The sequence below is a fragment of the Bombina bombina genome, chromosome 2, assembly GCF_027579735.1.
Source record: "Bombina bombina isolate aBomBom1 chromosome 2, aBomBom1.pri, whole genome shotgun sequence".
NCBI lineage: Eukaryota > Metazoa > Chordata > Amphibia > Anura > Bombinatoridae > Bombina > Bombina bombina.
Window position 1 is genome coordinate 540,720,561 of NC_069500.1, and position 17,938 is coordinate 540,738,498.

Below are 17,938 nucleotides of genomic sequence, written 5' to 3' on the forward strand. Positions count from 1 at the left end.
GTGGCTCTGGTGACATCACAGCTTTTTGGAGTGCTATTTAGCACCCAGGGCTGGATGTTGCTGAGTCACAGGATGTGTACCTGGTCCGGTCTTGGAGTGCAGTTCCCTTCCATGTTTTGTATTTTGTCTGGGTGATTACATCCACCTGTGCACCCCTTCTTTGTTCTCAGTCTGTTTGGCTTTGTGAGCTCGCATGATGGTGTGGCTGTGTTAGGGACTCAGGCAATGGAAAGGACCTTGACGTGGTGCCTGAGCTTTCCCATTTGGCCAGATGCAGTAACTAACCTTTCCAGTTGTGATTTTATCTTAGCTGTGAGCTAGCTGGTGAGTGCTGGGTGTTTCTATGTGTTGTATTACTTTTTGTTTGTAATCCCCCTTGTTTCTTGCACCCATTCCGGACTGGGGTTAACTGCCTGTGGCTCTGGTGACATCACAGCTTTTTTGGAGTGCTATTTAGCACCCAGGGCTGGATGTTGCTGAGTCACAGGATGTGTACCTGGTCCGGTCTTGGAGTGCAGTTCCCTTCCATGTTTTGTATTTTGTCTGGGTGATTACATCCACCTGTGCACCCCTTCTTTGTTCTCAGTCTGTTTGGCTTTGTGAGCTCGCATGATGGTGTGGCTGTGTTAGGGACTCAGGCAATGGAAAGGACCTTGACGTGGTGCCTGAGCTTTCCCATTTGGCCAGATACGGTAACTAACCTTTCCAGTTGTGATTTTATCTTAGCTGTGAGCTAGCTGGTGAGTGCTGGGTGTTTCTATGTGTTTTATATATATATATATATGTGTGTGTGTATGTATATATACTGTATATATATATATATATATATATATATATATATATATATATATATACAGTGTGTGTGTTTATATTACACCTGAGACCTCATATCTTTGAGCCCTTAAAACTTTTGTGTGCAATATTTTTTTAATAATTTTTATTAGAGCTCTGAAGTCACGGTAATCATAGCGTAAATAGCGATTGTGCTCAAGTGATCACATTTACTTTTAACTTGTAATACCAGAGGTAAGCCCGGTGAGCGCAAACACTCACGATAAACCCCTTATTGCTTAGGCGCAAACGTTTGCGCTCCACTCGTAATCTGGCCCATTATATTTTATTCATAAGATAATAGTTGTACCTCTGAATATTGCATATAGGAGGTACAGTTTACACAACTGAAATTAACTGTGCTTTTATTTTTGTTTGCATAATGGACATTTTTAGAAAATAGTTTATTAATTAATAAGTCAATGTTTAAGAATGCTAAATTACAGATGTATAGATGGGGTGAAGGAATTGTTTAAAATGCATTAAATAATGAAACAAAATTAAGAGTTCAGTAAGAAATACTGGCTCAGAAACAAATCCAGCTTCTTGTACTGTTGGAAGCCACTTGTATGTTAATGCCTTTTAAGGACACACGGGTGATTGTGATTAAGGGGGCGATTTATCAAGCTGGCGGAATTTAGCATTGCACATGAGCACTATTTTGCGCTTGTGTGCAATCCCGCCCCCTGCCCGAGCAACACCAGTGTTCTATGTAAAGATTCACAAGTCACTTATTAACCCCCCCGGCCATCCCATTGTTGCAGGAACTTATTCGATATTTTCAAATATAGTGGTATTTTTGGATAAGATTTTACGTCCACACGTTGAACAGTCTAACACTTTCATTAGGGACACTGTTGACTTTCTTGAGAAGTTACGTAACTTACAAATGTATACGGATAAATTTATACTATATTCTCTCAATGTCACCAGTCTCTACACCGCTATCACACATGAGAGTGGTCTAGGGGAAGTCAGGTTGGTATTACACTCTTGTGGTTTATATAATGATGGTCAAATTAATTTCCTTTTACAACTATTGGAGATTGTGCTGTATATTAACTATTTCCTTTTTGAGGGCTCCTTTTTTCTGAAATTACAGGGCACGGCTATGGGCTCCAACATCGCACCCAATTATGCCAATATTTTTATGAATTCCTTTGAGGAAAAATTTGTGTTCGAAAATGAACTGTTTCGTCAATGTGTTTGGTGTTTAGGTTGGCTCTGGAGCTCTGGAGTTGTTTGTTAATCAACTTAACAGGTTAACCAATTACATTAAGTTCAAGCTGACATGGTCTGAGACCAAGATAGATTTCCTTGATGTATCAGTGATTAAGCAAGGAAATGGTTTCAGTACGGACATTTTTGTAATAGCCTATTGAAATATGATAGTGCTCATCAACAATCTCTGATAAAATCTCTTCCCCGTAGTCAATTACTAAGGGTAAGAAAAATTGTATCTGATGATAAATTGTCCCTTTAAGGTTAAAAGAGATGGGGGATACGAGGTTACCCTAAGAATTTGGTTGATCAGGTTATTCCGGAGGTTCCATCTTTTCCTAGGGAGGAATTAATCACCAAAAAGGTTGGTAGGGTTAAAGATAAGAGACTTACTTTTGTCTCTGAGTACTGCCAGGAGTAGTATACGCAAACGCAAACATTGGTATTTGTTGGGTGAGTGTATGGCAGATATAGAGGAATATATTTTACCACCTATGCCAGCTTTTAAGAGAAATAAGAATTTGAGGGATACACTGATATGAGCAGACATTGGTTCCAAGAAAATGTTAAAACAGCCATATATTACAGAAAAAAATCTTGGTTGTCACCCCTGCCTCAGCTGTATTAACTGTAGTTCAGTAATCAAAGGGCCCTAATTTACACAACCATTGACTGGGCATAAATTCAAACATAATGCACATTACACATGTCTCACATCTTATGTTGCTTATCTTATCAAATGCCCTTGTGGGCGTGGTTACGTCAGGGAGACCACCAGACATATTAAGGATCGTATAAATGAACATAAGAGCAGCATAAGATGTGAGATTGTGACAGCGCCTGTAGCGGCACATTTTTTGGAATTTGGCCACCAGATAAATCAATTACGTTTTCAAGTAATTGAAAAAATAGAGACTCCAATACGAGGAGGCAATAGGGATTTGCTCTTGAAACAACAAGTTTTTTGGATATTTTAGTTAGACACTTTAGAACCGAGAGGGCTAAATAGGGAGATTGATTGGTCCATTTTCTATTAGTACATTTTTAACTCTATGGTTGTTTAGAAATTGGTTTATTATCATTCCTGACAAAAAACCTATGTTGATACTTAAAAAATCCAAGTTGATACTATATAATGGATGTATAGATTTTTTAAGGTTGTTGTGAAATGTTCAGACACATTAACCTGGTTGCAGTGTTGTAATTATACAGATAGTTACTATTTTTTTTATTTGTACATAACAATGTGGTTTGCTTGATATGTATATACTCTTAGCCTGTGCAAATTCTGTAAATTGAATAAGTGACTTAATAGAATAATTGAGAGTGTTATAAATTAAGGCTTTGAGTCTCACAATGATATCACAAGACTAAGGGGACCGCCCCGAAACTTTGTGTTCTGTACTGATCCCCATGTTTGAAAAATAAAGGGATTTTTATGCTGACACTTCATTGCTGTTTTTGTCGAGCACAGCCAATCACATGCAGGCAGGAGCTGTAAATCTCCCCGGTCGGACTAGATTACTGAGATTGAAATTTGCCACCTAAGAGGTGGCGAAAGGGTAGGGAAGCAGCGGTCAATAGACAGCTGCTTGTTAAATACGGCGTGCAGTTTCTCTTGTGAGTACCTGCAGTCGTAGGCAGGCAAAGCCTGTAGTGAAAGAGAGACACATACGGTGATAAAGGCAATAAAAAGACAAGCCAATAATAAGACATTACAAAAAATATAAAGTGTTATTAAAAATCTGCATTTTGTATACTAATTATAGAACCACATAATATAAATTGTTTATAACACTTCTGTATTAATGACCTAAACTGTCATAAGGGAGATAACTTTTTTTCCATGATATATAATGACATTATAGTCTTGTAATGCAGTTACCTGTTATGTATCATTTACTAACTCTGTAAAACATTGTAGCCATAGCTTACATTCAAACAGAGCACAACAATAAATATATTTCAGAAATGGTTTATTAAAATTGTATGAGGTTTTCAGTTTGTCTTAGAATTTGAAGTACACCTTGTTAGGGATTATTGCCAACACCTTAAACACCTATTTACTGTTTTTTTTTTTTAGTGGTTTAGTGGTTACAGTTTTATGTTTCTTCATATGGCACTATCAAAAATGTTTAGACAGAGCTACAGCCTAAACAGCTGAACTGATGTGCTTGAAATTTAGCAGATAGCTTTTAGGAGCTTATATATATACTGTATATATTAATCTGAATGCTTTAAATTCTGAAAGTGTGTTTCTTATTTCTAGATGCATTAAACCAAGTGTGGTCAAATGAGTTTGCAAAATGGAGGACTGCTGTCAATGAGCACAGGAATGTTATGGACGGCTGGAAAAAAACATGGGTATTGTCTTTTAAATATTTAAGCATCCTTGCATCTTTAAATTGTTTCAAATATCATTGTATGTAAGATTAGCCAAATATTTAGTAAGGCAATTACATTTTAAACTGTATTAATAAAATCTGTATTAATAGAATCTAGAGAGAGATTCATCAGAGGGGGCAGCTACTAGTGGTGTTCCTCAGGGGCCCTGCTTTGTTTAACATATTTATCAGTGATGTCAGCAAAGGGCTACAGGGATAGTATGTCTGTTTGTAGATGATACAAACATTTGTAATAGAGTTGATGTTCTTGAGGGGTGTAGACCAAATGAGATGTGATATAAAAAAGAGAGGTCTGGAAAAAAACAACTGGAATCTATAGATTAACATTGCAAAATTATGCATTTAGGCAAGAAAAATCTAAATGTTAATTACAAACTCAAAGACACTTTACTGACTGTTATAAAAGAGGAATGGGACATGGGATTTATTATTTCTGTTGTTTTCAAATGTAGTATCACAACAAGGCCAGAGGTAGAGGTATTTGCAGCAGAAATAGAAAGGTTATGATCCCACTATAGATCACTAGTTAGGCCTCATCTTGATTATTGTGTACAGTTCTGGAGGCCATATCTTCAGAAGGATATAAACAAGCTGCAATCTGTTCAAAAGAGAACTACTAAAATGTTACATGGTCCAAAAAATAAAACAGGAAAGGTTCAATAGCCTCAATATGTATAGCTTAGAAGGAGAGAAAGGAACAAGGTGATATAATAGTAGTAACTTTCAACTATATTAAGGGGCTTAGCAAAGCTAAGGCTGTGAGTATTTTCATGAAAATAACAATTCCAGAACAAGGGGTCATAATTTCAAGTTGAAGAGTAGTAGGTTCAGGAGTAATTTGCGGGAAGCACGTCTTCACAAAAAGAGTGGTTGATTCATGGAGGCGATTTAACAAATGTTGGACGGACATGATCCGCTGTAGCATACGCTGTCGGCATTTAACATTGCACAAGCATTTCTAGTGAAATGCTTGTGGAATGCCGCTCTCTGCACTTTCGCGGCCAATTGGCCACTAGCAGGGGGTGTCAATCATCCCGATCGTATCTGATTGGGATGATTGCTGCATGCCTCCTCAGAGGTGGCGTACGAGTTAAGGAGCAGTGGCCTTAGGACCGCTGCTTCTTAACTTATGTTTCCGGCGAGCCTGGAGACTCGCCCGGAAACAGCTGCATTCGCAGCATGTTAAATCGGCCCCATGGAATAAACTTTCATTAGAGGTGGTAAGGACAAACACTGTGCGTGACTTCAAGAATACCTGCAATAAGCAAGCAACTATCCTACAAACTAGATACATGTAAACTTTTAGGGAGACTTGTGCCTATGGTTCTCATCTGCCATCAAAATCTGTTTTCTATGTTTCCATATTTCAATCTAATTTCTGTATAAGAAAATTTCAAGTAAACAATACTTAAGCAAGATAAATCACAATGTATATGCTTGTTTATAAAGTGTAGTTTGGGTCCTTCTAAAGAGGACAGGAATGTTCCCTTCACAGAGCCTTATTGTAGACTTATTTAACAACATTATTATTTTTCTATATTTGTATTATTATTTAACTATATCTTTTTAATTTTTGTTAGTATTTTAATAATTCACTAATTTTATAGTCTAGACCTCTTTCTTTGAAATCTTTGTATTACATTTCACATAATCCTTTACTATAACAAGCGTAGATAAGCAAATCAACATATGTCTTATTTTTTTATATAATAATTAATTTTGTTGTAATAAAAATAATTATGACAATTATTACTATGGAATTGCGTATATATTCTCTGAGTTGCATTACAAATAAAAATAAATATACAAATAATAAATAAATACAGTATATAATACGCAGATAAATATTGTAATGTGCAATTTTCTATGATTTTAGGAGAGCTGCAACAAAAAGGACGTCACATAGACTGAGGATACTTATGTAATTATACTAGTTAAAAGGAAGTCTTAAATGGTTCGGTGGTTTGTGAGTAAACAACTGGGAGAGGAACTACAAGATGAACGTCTTCGGAAAGAAACTCTTTAGATCAATAGACTCTTCCCATTCTGCTTAAAATATGTGAATATTTTTTGTGCCCGGAGATGCAGAATCTGGTTATTATAGAAAAACTGGCAAAGTAACAAGGATCTCTTCTTCCACTTTGTGAAAGCAGAACTTGCTGAGCTTGAGTGGATTCACGTGGAACAATATTTGTACAGACATCTAAAATAAGCCCACAGCTCATATTATGTGAATGTTTTTGTGGGGTTTTTTAACTTTATATTACGTTATCCAAAAAACTGATAATGTTATTTTAAGAAGAATGTAGTCTTTGTTCTGGAGAAAAAAATATTACATACTGAACATTTGTTCTTTTTATCTCACATTGACAAACAGTCATTGTCTGTTATGGATATATTTTTTTTGGAACACTGACCCCATTCCACTCAAAATTCGGAGGGAAAAAAAAAAGAATATACTTGTGTGAACTTAACTTCTACTCAGTGATTAGCATCATGACAAATAAATTCTAATTGAATGCTTAAAACATCAATTTTTTTGATAGGAAACAATTTATACAAAGAAGATTGAAGTTTATTTAAAAACTTAACATCATGTGACAAACTCCTTATATATAAATGTGTGATATTGTATATATTCAATGTAAGGGCTATAAGTTTGGTATAAAATCTTGCATTAAAAGGTTAAATAGTATGGCCAGAGCACATCTAGTGCATACAATAAAGGGACAGTCAACTCAAAAATGTTTATTGTTTAAAAGGATAGATAATCCCTTTATTACCCATTCCCCAGTTTTGCATAACCAACACGGTTATATTAATATACAGGTAGCCCTCAGTTTACGCCGGAGTTAGGTTCCAGGAGGAATGGTTGTAAATCGAGACTGTTGTAAATTGAAACCCAGTTTATAATGTAAGTCAATGGGAGATGAGGGGGTTAGGTTCCAGGCCCCTCTCAAAATTGTCATAAGTAACACCTAATACAATATTTTTAAAGCTTTGAAATGAAAACTTTAAATGCTAAACAGCATTATAAACCTAATAATATAGATTGTATCATCATCAAACTAAGTTTAATGAACAAAAACATTTGCTAACAGCACCTATTTAAATAATCACACAACAGACTGCATTATCATCAAACTAAGTTTAATAAACAAAAACGTTTTTTTTTACTTGCATTTTTCTGCAATCAGTTCTCTGCATTGTTAGCATGTTAGATAATATTGGGTCTGCACCTATTCTATGCATTTCAATCTGCAGTGATTAATAAGCAGTTAGGCACCCTCACCTCAAGCAGCTGGACAGGAAGATAATAGGGGAGTGGCTGCTAAAACTTGTTGCTCGATAGCTAATGTCTGCTCTGTGTACACAGATCAATTTCAGGCTGTTAAGTTGCATAACTTTGCTGCAAAACAAGTGGACAGCTCTACCTACTGACTATTTTAATTAGTGCACTTTGCTTTCCAAAGCTTTTCAATAGCAGTCACATGACTGTAAAAAAGGTTGTTATTCTGAAACGGCTCAAATTGAACCGGCGTAAACCGAGGGCCACCTGTACTTTTAACTTCTGTGATTACCTTGTAACTAAGCCTCTTTTGACAGACCCTGAGTAAATGACTATTATCTATTGACTTGCATTTTAGCTGTGTTGTGCAGAACTCACGGGCGTGAGCACAATGTTATCTATATGGCCCACATGAACTAGCAGTCTCCTATTATGAAAAGCAAATAAAAACATGTGATTAAGAGGCTGTCTATAATGGCTTAGAAACAGGCAGACGTTTAGAGGTTATAAAGTATATTAATATAACAATGTTGGTTGTGCAAAGCTGGGGAATGGGTAGTAAAGGCGTTATATATCTTTTAAACAACAATTTTAGTGTTGACTGTCCCTTTAACTAAGCTTCATATTAAATGATACAAATATACATAGTACTGTATTCATATATCTTGTTTAAAAAATAATTGAAAATATTGTAAGCAAAATAGATAACTATGGTAACTATAAAATAAAAATATGTGCAGACCCAGCACTCAACAGAAAAAAGGGCTCTTAATCTTGAGCAAATACCAGTTTATTCCCTTTTTTCGTGGCTTATAACTGGTCAAGGTTGCATCAGGTGGCAGAACCCACATTACCACAGTGTATAAAAAAGCGTAGACAGAAAATAGCTAGAATGATCAAAAACACCAAATAAAACTCTACCTTATGCTAATAATGTATTGAAGAATAGTTCAAGCAAACAATTTGTTTTTATCTTAAATTAAAATTGTATAGTATTTATATAGTTTTTGCCTCAGTCATAATTTTCCGCCTGTTTTATTTCTGCTTATTAAATGGCTTTGTTCAAGTTAAAGGTATGTTAAATCTACAAAATAATTCAGATTATGAATCTGAACTCAGAGACTCCATATACTGCAGCAAGAGAGTGCATGATTATGCGTCTATGAGGTGGGCAGTGCAGCATTTTATTTGCTTTACTACCTGCAGGAAATTTGCACACACAATAACAAGTGTTTCTTTCATGTAATTGGCAAGAGTCCATGAGCTTGTGACGTATGGGATATACATTCCTACCAAGAGGGGCAAAGTTTCCCAAACTTCAAAATGCCTATAAATACACACCCCACCACACCCACAATTCAGTTTTACAAACTTTGCCTCCTATGGAGGTGGTGAAGTAAGTTTGTGCTAGATTTCTACGTTGATATGCGCTTCGCAGCATGCTGAAGCCCGGTTTTCCTCTCAGAGTGCAGTGAATGACAGAGGGATGTGAAGGGAGTATTGCCTATTGAATGCTATGGTCATCCTATCGGGGATCTATTTCATAGGTTCTCTGTTATCGGTCGTAGAGATCTCTTCTCCTACCTCCCTTTTCAGATCAACGATATACTCTTATATACCATTACCTCTACTGATTCTCGTTTCAGTACTGGTTTGGCTATCTACTACATGTAGATGAGTGTCTTTTGGTAAGTATGTCTTATTTTATTTATGATACTCTCAGCTATGGTTTGGCACTTTATATGTAAAGTTCTAAATATATGTTTTATACTTATATTTGCCATGATTCAGGTTAATCAGTATATTTCCTTCATTCAGACTGTCAGTTTAATTTTTTGGGAAATGCATATGAATACATTTTTTTCTTACCTGAAAATTTTTCAAATTGACTTTTCTTTCTAAATTGCGGGCTGTTAGGCTCACGGGTGCAAAAAATGCTAGAATTTATTGCGTCATTTTTGGCGCAAAAAATACGTCATTTCCGGCGTCGTAGTTGACGCCGAGAGTTTTCACGTAGTTGCGTCATCTATGACGCTCATGTTTGTTGCAGACGTTTTTGGCACAAAAAAATGTGTCAATTGTGGGCGTCATACTTGGCGCCAGTTTTTTTTTTACATTATTTAAGTCTCAGTTTCTTTTTGCTTCTGGTTCCTAGAGGCTTGTTCTGTTTGCATTTTTTCCCATTCCTGAAACTGTCATTTAAGGAATTTGATTATTTTGCTTTATATGTTGTTTTTTCTATTACATATTGCAAGATGTCGCAATCTGACCCTGTATCAGAATCTACTTCTGGAAAGCTGCTGCCTGATGTCGGTTCTACCAAAGCTAAGGGCATTTGTTGTAAACTTGTGGTAACTGTTCCTCCGGCTGTAGTTTGTGTTAGTTGTCATGATAAACTTTCAAAAGCAGATAATATTTCCATTAGTAGTAGTCCATTACCTGTTGTTGTTCCTTCAACATCTAATGTTCAGGATATTCCTGTTAATGTAAGAGAATTTGTTTCTAATTCTATTCTGTTATACCACCTTCTAATAAACGTAAAAGGTCTTTTAAAATTTCTCATAAATTAGATGAATTTTTATATGACCGCCAACATTCTGATTTATCTATTTCTGATGAGGATCTATCTGGTTCAGAAGATTCTGCCTCAGATATTGACACTGACAAATCTTCATATTTATTTAAGATGGAGTTTATTCGTTCCTTATTTAAACAGGTGTTGATTGCATTAGATATGGAGGAGTCTAGTCCTCTTGATATTAAAACCAGTAAACGTTTAAATTCGTTTTTTAAACCTCATGTAGTTATTCCAGAGGTTTTTCCAGTTCCTGATGCTATTTCAGATGTAATTTCGAGAGAATGGAATAGTTTGGGTACTTCATTTACTCCTTCTTTAAGGTTTAAGAGACTGTACCCTTTGCCGGCTGATAGATTGGAGTTTTGGGAGAAAATCCCCAAAGTTGATGGGGCTATCTCTACTCTTGCTAAACGTACTACTATTCCTACGGCAGATAGTACTTCTTTTAAAGATCCTTTAGATAGGAAACTTGAATCTTTTCTAAGGAAGGCTTATTTATGTTCAGGTAATCTTCTTAGGCCTGCTATTTCTTTGGCTGATGTTGCTGCAGCTTCAACTTTTTGGTTGGAGGCTTTAGCGCAACAAGTACCAGATCATAATGTGTATAGCATTGTTAAGCTTCTTCAACATGCTAATAATTTCATTTGTGATGCCATTTTTTTATATCATTAGAATTGATGTCAGGTATATGTCTTTAGCTATTTTAGCTAGAAGAGCTTTGTGGCTTAAATCTTGGAATGCAGATATGACTTCTAAGTCAACGTTGCTTTCTCTTTCTTTCCAGGGTAATAAATTATTTGGTTCTCAGTTGGATTCTATAATTTCAACTGTCACTGGGGGGAAGGGAGCTTTTTTGCCTCAGGATAAAAAATCTAAGGGTAAGTTTAGGGCTGCTAACCGTTTTCGTTCCTTTTGTCAGAATAAGGAACAGAAGCCTGACCCTTCCCCTAAAGGAACGGCTTCCAATTGGAAGCCTTCTCCAGTCTGGAATAAATCCAAGCCCTTTAGAAAATCAAAACCAGCCCCCAAGTCCACATGAAGGTGCGGCCCTCAGTCCAGCACAGCTGGTAGGGGGCAGGCTACGATTTTTCAAAGATGTTTGGATCAATTCAGTCCAAAATCATTGGATTCAGAACATTGTTTCTCAAGGGTACATAATAGGTTTCAAGGTAAAACCGCCTGTGAGAAGGTTTTTTCTCTCACACATTCCAGTGAACCCAGTAAAGGCTAAGGCTTTCCTGAAGTGTGTTTCAGATCTGGAGTCTTCTGGGGTAGTTGTGCCAGTTACAAATCTGGAACGGGGTCTGGGGTTTTATTCAAATCTGTTCATTGTACCAAAGAAAGAGAATTCTTTCAGACCAGTTCTGGATCTAAAAATTTTGAATCGTTATGTAAGAATACCAACATTCAAGATGGTGACTATAAGGACTATTCTGCCTTTTGTTCTGCAAGGGCATTATATGTCCACAATAGATTTACAGGATGCTTATCTTCATATTCCAATTCATCCAGATCACTATCAGTTCCTGAGATTCTCTTTTCTAGACAAGCATTACCAATTTGTTGCTCTTCCTTTTGGCCTAGCAACAGCTCCAAGGATCTTTTCAAAGGTTCTCGGTGCCCTTCTCTCTGTAATCAGAGAGCGGGGTATTGTGGTGTTTCCTTATTTGGACGATATCTTGGTACTTGCTCAGTCTTTACATTCTGCAGAATCTCACACAAATCAACTTGTGTTGTTTCTTCAAGAACATGGTTGGAGGATCAATTTACCAAAAAGTTCCTTGAATCCTCAGACAAGGGTAACCTTTTTAGGCTTCCAAATAGATTCAGTATCCATGACTTTGTCTTTAACAGACAAAAGACGTCTGAAATTGGTTTCAGCTTGTCGGAACCTTCAGTCTCAATCATTCCCTTCAGTAGCTATGTGCATGGAAGTTTTAGGTCTAATGACTGCAGCATCGGACGCGATCCCGTTTGCTCGTTTTCACATGAGACCTCTTCAGCTTTGCATGCTGAGTCAATGGTGCCGGGATTATACAAAGATATCACAATTAATATCCTTAAATCCCAATGTTCAACACTCTCTGACGTGGTGGATAAATCACCAGCGTTTAGTTCAAGGGGCCTCTTTTCTTCGTCCAACCTGGACTGTGATTTCAACAGATGCGAGTCTTTCAGGTTGGGGAGCTGTCTGGGGATCTCTGACAGCGCAGGGGGTTTGGAAATCTCAAGAGGCGAGATTACCAATCAATATTTTGGAACTCCGTGTGATTTTCAGAGCTCTTCAGTTTTGGCCTCTTTTGAAGAGAGAATTGCTTATTTGTTTTCAGACAGACAATGTCACGACAGTGGCGTATGTCAATCATCAAGGTAGTACTCACAGTCCTCAGGCTATGAAAGAAGTATCTCAGATACTTGCATGGGCGGAATCCAGCTCTTGTCTAATCTCTGTGGTTCATATCCCAGGTATAGACAATTGGGAAGCAGATTATCTCAGTCGACAGACTTTACATCCGGGAGAATGGTCTCTTCACCCAGATGTGTTTCTTCAGATTGTTCAGATATGGGGGCTTCCAGAAATAGATCTGATGGCTTCTCATCTAAACAGGAAACCTCCCAGGTATCTGTCCAGATCCAGGGATCCTCAGGCGGAAGCAGTGGATGCGTTGTCACTTCCTTGGAATTATCAACCTGCTTATATCTTTCCACCTCTAGTTCTTCTTCCAAGAGTGATTTCCAAAATCATAATGGAACGTTCGTTTGTACTGCTGGTGGCTCGAGCATGGCCACACAGGTTTTGGTATGCGGATCTTGTTCGGATGTCCAGTTGCCAACCTTGGCCACTTCCGTTAAGGTCAGACCTTATCTCAAGGTCCGTTTTTCCATCAGGATCTCAAATCATTAAATTTGAAGCTATGGAGATTGAACGCTTAGTGCTTAGTCATAGAGGTTTCTCTGACTCAGTGATCAATACTATGTTGCAGGCTCATAAATCCGTGTCTAGAAGGATTTATTACCGAGTTTGGAAGACTTACATTTCATGGTGTTCCTCTCATAAGTTCTCTTGGCATTCTTTTAGAATTCCTAGAATTTTACAGTTTCTTCAGGATGGTTTGGATAAGGGTTTGTCTGCAAGTTCCTTGAAAGGACAAATCTCTGCGCTTTCTGTTCTGTTTCACAGAAAAATTTCTAATCTTCCTGACATTCGTTGTTTTGTACAGGCTTTGTTCGTATCAAGCCTGTCATTAAGTCAATCTCTCCTCCTTGGAGTCTTAATTTGGTTTTGAGAGCTTTACAGGCTCCTCCGTTTGAGCCTATGCATCAGGATAAGGCGGTTTTGCGGACTTCATTTAAATTTTTACCTAAGGTTGTGAATTCCAACAACATTAGTAGAGAAATTGTTGTCCCTTCATTGTGTCCTAATCCTAAGAATTCTTTGGAAAAATCTTTGCATTCTTTGGATGTGGCAAGAGCTTTGAAATATTATGTTGAAGCTACTAAAGATTTCAGAAAGACTTCTAGTCTATTTGTTATCTTTTCTGGTCCTAAGAAAGGTCAGAAAGTTTCTGCTATTTCTTTGGCTTCTTGGTTAAAACGTTTAATTCATTGGAGGCGGAGCTTGGCCGCGCTGGTAGATGGCCGCTATAGCTTAGAGCTCCTGCTACTTGTCTAGGCCCTTTATATTAAATCAGATAATGTGAACTTCCTGAACCGCTCAAATCAGCAAGAAAGCAGTGGGGAACCCTTACCCAAACATCTGGAAGTGAGGAGTGGGTGAGAGCCGAATTTATCAAAATATTTGGCCTGATTGCGGGTAACGGACTACACGCGGCAACCAGGGCCGCCACTAGAAATTTTGGGGCCCCTGACTTAACCATTGATCAGGGCCCCCCCCCCTCTCCTTTGACGTGCAATTTTTGACCAAGTGACTAAAACGTATATGCACTTTATTCTATATAATAGTGTCTATTTAAACTTGGAAATGTTGTAAAGGTAGTAACATACACTGAAACACACACACACACACACACACTCACACATAAGGATTCACATATAGACACTCTAGCAGACACGCAAAGAAACTCAGACACAGACACCCAAACAGACACTTAGCACTTGTTTACATTGACCTGACAAGTAATGAGGTACACTACAGTTTTGTAAAAAAAGGAGAATTAGAAAACAAAATATGGAGTTCTGATTATCTTTTTGTAAAGGAAGATGCCAACTAAATGATGACAACAGCATGCAGTGGCTGAAAGGAAGGGCCCTGAACTGCCTAAACAATAATTTAATGGTTAAATGGTAGATTGGTGACTTCCAGAAAGGTCTCATTAGTCTCAAAGTCTGTAGAAAGAAGTGAATAATCAGTAGTAAGATCAAAATGTCCTAAAAAGGAACAGACAATGGACACACACACACAAACTCAAACTTGCACATACACCCAAGGAAACACCAACAGAGACAGCCTTAGAAAACACACAAAGACATACACACACACACAGAGACACCCACAGAAAACACAGAAAGACATACATACACACCCTCACTTAGACATCCACAGAAAACACACAAAGACATACACACACCCTCACAGAAACACCCACAGAAAATACACACCCTCACAGAGACATCCACAGAAAACACAGACATACATACACACACACCCTCACAGAGACATCCACAGAAAACACAGACATACACACCCACCCTCACAGAGGCATCCAGAGAAAATACACAAAGACAAACACACGCCCACCCTCACAGAGACACCCATAGAAAAAGCTCAAAGACATATGCACACACCCTCACAGACATCCACAGAAAATGCACAAAGACATACGCACACACCCTCACAGAGATACCAACAGAAAAAAATACATACACACTCATAGAGACACAAACCAAAGCACAAAGACATAAACACAGACACCCACAGAAACACTCACAGGAGGAAACATGTATGCACCTTGCATCCCCTAAATCAACAGTGTGTGACATGCATGATAAAGAAAATGCAGAAATTAAGAGATCACTTTTTAAAGAATCATATTTGTAAATGTGCAAACAAAAATAATTCTGTGAATTCAAAATTGTAAATTAATGATCTGGGTAGATGGCTAGATGAAGAAAAGTACTTTTAAAAGGTTGGCATATGTTTGTTTGATATTTTCCCCATTTTCCCCAACCAAGAGCACCACTTCAAATATAGTGTACAAATGTTCCCATCTGTCAGCTGTATTTGTGGATTTTGAAAATGCTGTACTCTATATGGTCTTGGGGGAACCATAAGCTGTGGTACTCATACCATTAGATCTGGTTAAATGCAGGATTTAAACTTGCTGGTATGCATTTCAAAATAAAGTCAGCTGTAGAGTAAACTGAACAGTTTTAAGTTAACCTGTCTCATTTCCAACACTGAGCAATCTTATTCTGAGAGTATAACATGTTATGCAGATGTAAGAATCTTAGATAAAATGCCCCCTTGTATCTGGAAAGTCCTTGCATAAAGGGGCAGTAAACTGGAATGTAATATATATAATTTGTGTATTGAGGAGGAAACATTTCTGCATGGTTTTAAATATAGAATTTCTACAGCATTGTCAAATAATCATAAATACATTGCTGCTAAAAAAATGTGTTTTTATGGACCGCTGGCCCCACCATACAACTACTACCACACTGAAGTTACAATCTTAAATTGCACAAAGAAATAAAAAACATTTGCTAAGTAATTCCTACCTCCTCTGCAAATGAAAGTGATCAGCCGTCTGACTCAGGCACACACTCTACAAACAAAGTGCCAAGTCTGTCTCACACTGTGCATAGTGGTTTAGTGCACACTCAGAAATCCTCTCAAATGCTAATACGTTACTCCTTGTAATAACATTTCCCATGCTTAATTAGCACTCTGCTGTAGTACCCACTGGTGGCTGCCAAAATTTTAAAAAAAAAATATATATATATATTTTTTTTTTTTTAGTTCTTGCCTCATGGGGCCCCCCTAGCCCATTGGGCCCCTGACAGGAGTCACCCCTGTCACCCCCTGATGGCGGCCCTGGCGGCAACCAACAGGGAATACCTCCCGCCGCCCCAGCACTAACCCCACACCTTCCAGCCACAGGCACAAATATCAGGGAGGACTGAGCCGCACTCATAAAGCAAAAGGAGCACAGTGTAAACCAGCACAACACCTCTGGCTGAGGAGAAGCTCACGGACAGCAAGCGACGATCAGTGGGGCGCACCGCCCATCGTCCTGACACTACCTACTCACCCCTGGGCTGCGAGCGTAGCTGGTACCGGGCCCGCAATACGCGCTGGTGGCGGAGAACATCTAACCTCAGCCTGCATAGGAAGGGAGGTGCCGGGAACTGGCGGTAAGTCGCTAGCAAGATACACGGGCTGCAGCTCACAAAGAACGACCGGAAATATCGGTCAGGCCCTAAGCAAACCACATTGAGCATGCAGGGGCAAAAGGGACACTTCCAGATATAAAGTGTCACGAGCAACACAGCACAGATTATCTGAAAGAGACAATAACCTAACTAAACACGGGACACAATAAGAGAGCCATTATTTGGTTATAAAACTGTATTACATGTGCTGCCTGCTATCCTCCAAATACTTTATTATCACTGCCCTCCCTCCTGCAGCACTACTCCCACACCAAGAATCAAAGGAGACAGATAGGCCTTATTAATAAGATTTAGCAGTTGGCCCAGCTGGGACTCATAGAATAAAACATACTGTGGACACTTTTTAACAATAAAAAGCAAATTCTCAACCTCCAGAACGCATATTTCTCTTGCTATAATTCTGTGAGAACCAAAAGTAGACATCTCAACGCAGAGAGTGGGAGACAATACACTCCAGTGGGGACAGGTGCCTGTAATGCCCCAAAAGAAGAACACAACAGGGGAAAAGACCTCCAAATCCCGAAACATGAACCATTATCTTAAACCTACAGACCCCCTCATTTTGGACTCGATGACAACACAACCAGACACGAGACAAGGTGCCCCTACACAAACACAGGAGGTGCCTATATTGCCCCCATCCTATGTCACCAAAGAGGACCTAATGTCACTATCATCCAAAGCAGACATTAAGGGGGTCATGGAGGAAGTTAAGAGCCTCTTTAGTGAGCTCCGTAAAGACATCACAGATCTATCACGAAGGGTTACCAGTGTGGAACAAACGATAACTTTATGGCGGAAATGAAAGACACCTTGTCCAGAGCGCAATACAACATCGACATGATACACAGCTTAATGGACAAAGTGGAAGACTTGGATAACCGCGGCAGGCGGAACAATATACGGATCAGGGGAATCCCAGAGTCTATACACCCATCAGCTCTCCAAGGCTACTTGCAAGACCTGTTACGCACACTTAAAGGCACACCAATGTCCCCGACAATCGAAATAGAAAGAGCACACAGGGCACTCCGCCGCAAACCATCAGCGAAGGCTCCCCCTAGGGATGTTATTCTTCGAGTTCTTCATTTCAAAGATAAGGAGGAGATCCTGAAACATAGTAGAAACAAACATCCGATCACTCATGCCAGAGTAGCCTTGCAGATTTTCTCGGACCTCAGCCCAACCACACTACAA

General features: G+C 38.4%; 1 protein-coding gene across 2 annotated transcripts in view; it reads left to right on the plus strand.

Moving 5' to 3' along the window:
* SEMA4D (semaphorin 4D) overlaps positions 1–8,745 on the plus strand; it is a 397,671-nt gene extending 388,926 nt beyond the window's left edge. For both annotated transcript variants that reach the window (XM_053702391.1, XM_053702393.1), the window contains 2 exons: positions 4,322–4,416; positions 6,334–8,745. In XM_053702391.1, the coding sequence (XP_053558366.1) occupies positions 4,322–4,416; positions 6,334–6,363 (125 nt within the window). In that variant the 3' untranslated portion in view covers positions 6,364–8,745. The remainder of the gene's footprint in view (positions 1–4,321; positions 4,417–6,333) is intronic.
* The last annotated feature ends 9,193 nt before the right edge of the window (positions 8,746–17,938 follow it).